The 8695-nt window shown below is 40.9% G+C and overlaps 1 protein-coding gene across 1 annotated transcript in view; it reads left to right on the forward strand.

Annotated features, from left to right (window-relative positions):
- Positions 1–5967, forward strand: part of LOC103921621 (cell surface glycoprotein CD200 receptor 1-A-like) — a 17119-nt gene extending 11152 nt beyond the window's left edge. Inside the window, exons 2-6 of the mRNA XM_009329618.1 lie at positions 1533–1841; positions 2462–2713; positions 3528–3627; positions 4589–4640; positions 5845–5967. Of these exons, the coding sequence (XP_009327893.1) occupies positions 1533–1841; positions 2462–2713; positions 3528–3627; positions 4589–4640; positions 5845–5967 (836 nt within the window). The remainder of the gene's footprint in view (positions 1–1532; positions 1842–2461; positions 2714–3527; positions 3628–4588; positions 4641–5844) is intronic.
- Positions 5968–8695: the final 2728 nt, after the last annotated feature.

Consider the following 8695-nt stretch of genomic DNA (forward strand, 5'->3'; position numbering starts at 1 on the left):
ACAGAATACTTTATTAAGGAAAAGGTCCCAATGTGACTAGTTGAAACAAAGCAAAAGAACCAACTGTCCCAAAGGTGGCATCATGTTGAGAGGTTTCAGTGGTCAAGGAAATAGTGAAATGATTCTTGGGGTTAGAAATTTGACCCCTTGGATGTGTCAGCTGAAGACACGGGCAGATGAGGGGTCCCAAATCTGGCCAACATAAAGAGAGCAAGCATGACTCATGTTCAATATGTGCAGAAAAGAATCAGTCTTGAAAGCTTGTGGAAAAAGAAAAGCCGGGCAAATTAGTTTCTTCGCTAAGAAGAAATTCAGGGACACATAAGCAAAAAAAAAAATAAAAAAAATAAAGGCAATCCTGAGGGTGTAACTTGTCTTGAACAAACAAAGCACATAGAGGAGCCATAATAGTGGTCTGGCTCTCCACCCTTCACTGGCCAATGTGATAACTTCCAAACAGGACAAGAGGACCAAGTCCAAGCTTTTCCATACAGACATCTAGCTTCAAGTACATAGTTCATGGATCATGAAAAAATAAAGAGAGGAGGTATTGTGCCTGGCTCCAAGCATCATCTTTTAAAACTCAAAAGAAGAGTCAGTATCATAGAAAGAAAAAAAATAAAATGGAACATGTTTTTAAGCAAATGCAAAACAGAATTCAAGAACAAGACATACTCCCTATTAGAGAGTCAACACAGTTGATATATCAACTGAAAAAAGTTTCTCTGCAATCTTAGCCTCACAAGCAAGAGGCACAGGGATATGGGCATATTTTACACCTTCGTAGCTGTGTGCCTGGCACAAAGATGGGCAGGACTTACATTCATGTCCTATGGGGGCTGCTGGAGTAAAAAAAGTACAGTCACAGTGTGAATGCATATGTACACATTGTGTACACTCATAGTGTGAATGTATATGTTCACAAAGATTCAGAAAATGAAAAGACACCCTTGAGACATAAGGCAAAAACCTTTCTTCCTACACAAAGCTCCACCATTGTTATTTACATTGTGGTCATGTCTGAGAGGTGTAGACAAGGCCTTTGCCCACAGTGTTGGATTGTATATGAATGCAGAAGTAAAAGTTGTTTACTTCAGTGGTAGCAACAGTCCCAGAGAAAAGTCATTATCATGTGGCCAAATGCAATGGCCAAATTTCTATCATTTCAGCCTGTAAGTGGCAACCCACTGGAGGATTTGCCAATAGAAACACACTATTCAGATGCTGAACTGCTTAAGACAATGGGCAGGCGTAGGGTCTTCCTCCAGTACCTGTCTTATCCACTAAGATGAGCCCCAGTGGGAAAATTGTTGATAGTATTGAGAGGGTAGGCTGTGATAGGCCACTGGCTCCATTATCCAGAGCTGTAATATGGGATGACAGACAATTTGCAGATGAGCACAGACAGGGCCTCACGCTGGCGCATAACAGTGCAGACATTTCTCTGTGAAGCACAGACCGGAACTCCAAAGCTACGAGTGACATCCCTGGGCACCTTCTCACGCGTCCTTCTCCTTCTTTCTCTTCTTCAGGGAACCACAGAGTGTCAGTGATGGTAGGCCACAGCTCTGTGCTCGCCTGCCCTCCCAGATCATATATAACTATGGTAACATGGAAAATAAGCCCCAAGGTTGGAGGCCCCTGCACCCTGGGATACAGGGCTGATCAGAACAAGATGGACAGAACAAACTGCAGTGACAGCATGACCTGGAAATTCAGACCAGATCGGGATCCTGCCCTTGAGATACGGCAAGTGGGAATAGCCCATGAGGGAAATTACACCTGCGAAGTAGTAGCAACAGAAGGGAATTTCCACAAGACGTACCACCTGACCGTGCTAGGTAAGGGACTCCTTCCTCATTTTACAGTTCTCCAAAGGACCATGTCTGGGCCTGGACATAGAAAGCTCCTCTCCCCATGCACCAGGGCATATACTAATCCAATATACTAACTGAGGGTTCTGCATATGCTTCTGGTTATCCTGTAGAATCAATCATTAATACACTAATTTAAGAGAACTAAAGCACGTGAGGATAACACTTCCAAGTGCTGAGATAGTCTATCAAACATGGGATGTTCTCATCCAGACAGTAGGAATGGACCCATTTCCTCTTATGCTGGCATTCAGGTACATTTTAAACCACGTGCACGATGGCTGCTTAGGACAAAAGTCTAATTCAGCCCTGTATTTGGGAAAATTCCCTACCGCAATGTCCAGGGAAACGTCCTCTAATGGTACCTGGCTGCGGTAACTCACCTGAATGGGGGAGAGCTGTCCAAAAGGAAAAGAGAGGCTCGATCTTTGTCTCTTGTGACTTTGGCCCATGTCACTGTAAGGGGATGGCACCTCCAATCTTGTTCTCCTCTTTTCACCGTGTTTATTTTGGGTAGAGAACAAGAACATCCTATCCCAACTGTGGCAAACTAACTCCACGTATTTCCCCTTCCTGACGCTTTGCAGTCCCCCCCAGGCTGACCCTGTACTGTGATGACCAGGGGACCCCCGTGTGCAAGGCAGCAGCAGGGAAGCCGGCTGCTCAGGTCTCGTGGGTCCTACAGAGCAACTCCACCCCCAAGGAAGAAGGCCATGACAACGGGACAGTGACTGTTCTCAGCAAGTTCATGGCGTACAGCACCAACGTGACTAATATAACCTGCGTTGTGTCCCACCCAGCTGGGAACCAGAGCAAGTCCATAGCCTGTCATCCCTCAAGTAAGCTTCCCTTTGTGTGTTCGACATTCAAAACCCTGTTTAGCCTTCTGTGCACACTCTTGTTCCTTCTAGGAAGGAAAATCTGCAAAAGCTATAGAAACTTTCAGTGAAGTCCTATATAGACAAGAGTATCATCCCCAACTGCCTTTGCCCAGAAACATCACCAGTCTGCTTGTGTTCTAGACGCTATTGCCTAATGGTTTCTTCCCTAAGAGGGATATACATAAGTGTGGTAGTATTCTTTTGGTAACGGAAGTGTTGTTGGAAACAGAGACAAAGCAGTCATGATCTTAGTGTTAAAATAATCACTTGGAAGCAGAACCTCAGCAACATTTTTTTAGATGCAAATGTGAAGTCTCTTGCTCAGATTGTGGAAAGAGAGAGAAAGAGAACCAACTCTTGTGTGGCCAGCAGAAACAAATAAATCACTTCATTCCAAGTTGTGAATGTCTGATACTGTATGACATTTGGTTTCTGTTTTTTGCTTTTTTGTTGCTTTTGAGAACTACACATGAGTTGCAGTACTGAGACATGCTGAGTCCTTGAGAGGAGCTCAGGTATGGCTTAGTGAAAAAATATCATGAGTGTCCACTGTGGGATTTGTGGGATCTGCTTTTGTCTCTGACACAGACTCCATTTGTGTTTCTCAGACAAGTTTCATTACTGACTTTCCCTTTTGCTGAAGGGGATTATATTTATTTTACGAGCATGCTGAAAATGTGTCTATGTGCTAAAGCAGCTTTAATCTTATACTGAAATAATAAAGGAACTGAATAATAAGAAGATATAACTAAGACTAACTCTTTGTGTTTAGAGAACAATGGCTTTATCCTGTATGTCTCCATCATTCTTTGTTTCCTGGGCATTATCACCTTCGTGGCTGCCATTTACTATTTTAAGCTCCACAGAGACAGGTATGTATGATAGGGTGCTAAGGAAAGATTGTCTAGTGCTAGAAGAAACCTTTAAGTACTGTTTGTGTCTTGAAACCATATGATTCTGTCAGCCTGTACTGCTATGAATAACTGAATTAACTACATCAAATATTTCTATACTGCAGACACTGTGCATTGCACACATCTTCACTGAATAATGCACCTGAGTAAAATATAAACGGGCAGAAGTTGGCAGAGGATCCTCATTGCATTGCCTGCTACACTACAGGGGAGCTCTTCATTCTAGTAGGAAATTGGAAGAGTAAAGCTGTTCTTTAGATACGGTGATAGTTTGTCAGTGTCTCTCTTGTTTAGATCAGGGGGGTGGTTCTGCTGCCTAATAAGTTCTATCAAGTGCCGGCGGACTGACCAGTGCTAACCTGCCATATCAACAGAGGGGACAGCAGATTGTATGTGTATTTATGAAAAAGCTCCCTGGGTGAAGCTGGACTCTAGCCTCTTTAGGATTGGCTGTGGAGAAAAATGCAGTTCCAAGGAAAAACTACAAAAATAATTTGTGCAGAGAAAGGCTGAATTAGCACCTGTACTGAAAACCTCAGCTATGTTCCCTCCATTTGCCTATTCCAAAACTGGTTTTCTCCCAAACCTTCTCCCTCAGAGGTGAAGAATTGGTTCAATACAATTTCACTAATCACAAATTGTACATCCTTCCAGAGGACTTTGATTTTAATCTTCTGCTTCCACTTTGTGCTTAAGCTCCCACAAACATGAGAAAAGACCTCTAAAGAAAGTCAGGGTGCCATAATTTCAGGATCAAAAGTCAAGGAGAGAGAGACATGAGAAGGCCTTTTGGCTTTACTCTTGATGACAAGAAAAAGAAATGTTTCACAAGCTTGTGATCAAAGAAACCAGGCTGTGATCCAGCCAAACCTAGGACTGGGGAAGGAATTTGCTTTAATACTTGTTTTCTTTTTCACAGATTGTGCCACAAAACCAAACCTCCTGAGACTGCTCCTACAGATTCCCTACAGGTAAGGAGAATGATGCAAATTAGACCATCACCAAATCAGGGTTCTTCTGGTAGCCCCGAAAACATGATCAGTAAAGGGAAACCATTAGATTTTTACTCTCTGCTTTCAGCAGGTGCGACTGTGTCTTATATGTTTGCTTTTGGCTGTATCTCAGGACAAAACAAAGCCTATCATCACCATAATTTTGACTTGGAGCAAACATTAGAGGCATGTTCCAACAGCAAAGGCTCAGCAACTCCTGTACAAACAATACTCAGGAAGGATACTGCAATATCATGGGTTGGGGAATATTAAGAAAGCTATTAGTAAACAAGAGGATTAAACAACAAAATTAACAGACACATGGAAAAAAAGCATATCCCGCTTGATGTCCAGAATGATAATGTGCAAGTTTTGAAGGCCACTTTTTATCTTGTATGGTCAATCCACAATCAAAGAATGAACCATACTCAAGATAAAACATTTTATAAAACAATGGAAGGAGTGCTGAGCTGCAAGTTGGGAGGTATTCTTGAATTCCCTATGCTGTTACAAGCTTCCTGTGTAGCTGAGCAATTCACTCATCAGCTCTGTGTCTCTGTTCTCTGATACCAAATATAAATAACAGCATTTCTATGTGGGCAAGATGTGTTACAGCTATATTGTGAATATCTGTGCACGTACAGTAGACACTAGGCTCAAATTCTGTCATGAACTTAAAAAGGTGCTTCAGTTTCGATTTCTGAAAAACTTAGTCAATTCTAGTTATTATTATTCCTCCTGTTCTGCTGCCCTACCTTCCAGTTGTTGCTGACAGATGCAGTTGCATTAATGTAAAATAATGGGTTAAGTACCAGTGTTCTTGCTGTCACATCATGCAACTTTCATTAGTGTGTCTGTAGACTAAAACTGTAGACTGATGGAGGAATCAATCATGGTCAAGACTCTAGCATGTAATTTGCTCTTTCTAGAGAATTAGACCCTAATACAATTTTTTTCAGGCCAAAATAAGTGGGGTAGAAGGGGAGGAAAAGGAGGCAGGTGAGCCAATACCTCAGCTTTACCTTTGAAATCTTTGACAGAAATAGCAATACACATTCTTTGGTAGAAAAAGCAATAGAGTTTTTTTTTCTTGAGGCCAAGAGGAATAAATATGGCAGGCTTGCAGAGTCCTGCCAAACTAAACTACTCCTTGCATTTACAGTTTTTGGTTTTGTTTTGCTAGGATGACACAATGGAAGTGGAACCTTATACTACTTATGTGCAGAAGGAAAACATAATTTACAGCTCAGTGTCTGATCTGACAGTGGGGCAGAATCTTCCACAAGGACTGTCGCCAGCAACATGAATGATTCAACAACACTGGAAAGAGAGACACTTTATAAAAGACTGGTTATAGAAAGAAACTTCTCAGAGGATTTCTTCAGATTTTGGGGCAACATAAATCACTAGGTCTATTCAAACATCTGTGCTTGCTGATGAGTCTGTATAGTTCTTTTTTTCCCTGTTTTGCCTTCTTCCTTGGGAAAGGAAACAGATTTCCTGTTATTCCTTGGGAAAATGTGACTTACCCCATGCCATAGTTTTTTCCTGGAAAAGCTGTTGTGATCAGTCTTCCCTTTGCTGTTCTTGCGTTGGAGATCGGAAAAGTGACTTTGTCAGTCACTTCTAGGCATTACTTTGATGCACTTGACACTATGTTGCACACATTTGGGAGATGGGAGGAGCGTTGTCTGAACTAAAACGAAACGCTCCTCAATCAACAGCCACTTTTTTCTAATTCACAAATGTGAAGGCCTGAGTACTGATCATCACAGAATAGCTCAATGGTGGAATATATTGGTAGGGAAGACCTTTAATCCCCCAGTTCTGAAAATGGAAACGAGTGATGAAATTTAAAGGTCATCCACTAAGAAAGAGACTTCACTAGCATGATTAATTTACTTGTTAGGTTCATATTCATTATTTCCACTAAATGTGTTCATTCTGTATTTCAGATTATTGTTATGATCACTTTTCCATAACATTCTCTGAAGATATGGTATTCCTCTCTTTCTTAAGAGTATTGGCATTAAGATACTGTAAAAGAATTATGTTACTCAAATCCAGTAAGCTACTTTTAACAGAAAGAAACATCAAATATTCCACAAAACAAGTTCAAATATATCTTCTATAACTGTGCAATAATGTACAAAAACCATAAAATGCTTGCTAATTCTAGTCATATTTATTTTAACTACCACAACTGAAGATTTTTTCATTCATATGTCTAGATGTTTTATTGATATCCTTTTAAATATACTTGCAAGTTCACTTTTTTGTATGTAAATTAGCTTATATATCTTAATGTGTCTCATGTTGAGGTGACTTCTTCTCACCCATGTCTCATTCCCAAAATAACCTTTGGGAGTAAGTCAAATAAATTGTCCTCTATATACTAGCAGTTCCCAAACTTTTTGGATTGATGCCTTACTAGCTAAAGTATGAATTGGCTTTACAGTAAAAGTAAAGAAATCCATTTGTAAACCTCTGTTTACTACCTCTTATTTCAGTATTTTAAAAGACTGACGGGGTACTTGGTCTGATGGTAGGATCAGAAGAACTAAATTTTTCCTTTAGACCATAGAAATGTATTTGCTACACATTGCTAGAGCTGTCTTTTGAGATAGCCTCCCAAGGGCTATGACCCAGTGCTTGGAAAACAGACTTTTAAATTGATTGCAGTTTCTAAATGTATTACTGATGTAAATGGGTACAATTGGTTATTTATTCTCACTCTACCAGCTATGAAACAGCCACTTTTGTCCAGGTGGTCTCTGCATTCAAGTATCGCTTTTCTCCGTTTCTGTATGTCGTTTTGGATGGAAGGTATCAAAGCTGAATATCAATCAGTTACAAACAGAAAGTTTTAAAGGAAGCTCTGTTTCCAGTGACTTACCAAGGAAGAGAGCCAGTCAACTCAGTCATAATCCTCTGAAATTCCCCACTTAAAATAGGTGTAATACTGGCCAATGATCTTTCTTCCCACCCAAAACCAGTGTCATCACTTCTTAGATTTTTTTCTGTGGACTGGAAACTCATTTATGTTGTTCAGTGTCCATAAAGTGGGGTTCATCCTATGATACGGCAGCTCTTGAAGGTAGATTCTCGCCAGTTTATATGTAATATATTATATTTACAGAAGTATAATACCTGCTAACCTGCTGTCTAGCTGTAGGGTTTTATGATCCTTTACAGGACAATTACACTGGACTAAATCATGTATGTTCCAGACCTGGACATTGCTAAGTTGCTAACTGGTTGATTATTTCCTTCGTCCTCTTCTTTGTTCCACATTAGGCTTGCTACGGGCACTTCGAGTCAAAAGTCATGTAGGCTGTTAGTGATGGCATGTATGTCTTCTGACCTGAAGCCCAAAGCAGCAAAGCGGCTAGAACGCCAAAGCAGCCAGCACAGCAACTAATCCTGCCCTTTCATGTAGGCAGGAAGACCACTGTTTCTGTGCCTAACTGATTAGCATAGCCAAGGATGTAGCCAGGTCCTCTGCAGTAAGTTGGAAGCAAACAGGATTTTAGTTTGTGACTGTGATAAATAATATGTTGAGTCTTATGTACACACACACATATGGTATGCTCTTTGTTCCTAGCAGGACAGAAGGTCTAGAGCAGAAAGTGCCTTCCTGCACTCCTCTTTCTCCATCAAGGTACTTGCTACTTCTCTTTGCAATGTGCTGCTATTGTGCTGCAATTATCCTCCATGCAAAAGTGCTGTGTTGACTATCTCTTAGCAGTCAGGCAAGCCTGCCCTTTAAACTCCCCAGCACATTGCAGACTCACAGGAAGAAAGTCAGCAGCTTTTTAGCTCCTCCCATAAAGAAATGTCTTGGCTTTAACGACGTTTACCAATGCTATCTCTTGCTGCTACATTTCATTTTACTTAATTTGTATCATCTCCCACCTTTACTGCTATATTTTATCTTCACACACACATTCCAGTCTCTTGACAGTTTACAACTGCCATTCCTGCACTAATCAGGCAGTTAATAATCATGGTTATCTTATGACTATAGAGTCCTG

Source organism: Pygoscelis adeliae, unplaced genomic scaffold (assembly GCF_000699105.1).
Source record: "Pygoscelis adeliae isolate BGI_AS28 unplaced genomic scaffold, ASM69910v1 Scaffold120, whole genome shotgun sequence".
Taxonomy (NCBI): Eukaryota; Metazoa; Chordata; class Aves; order Sphenisciformes; family Spheniscidae; genus Pygoscelis; species Pygoscelis adeliae.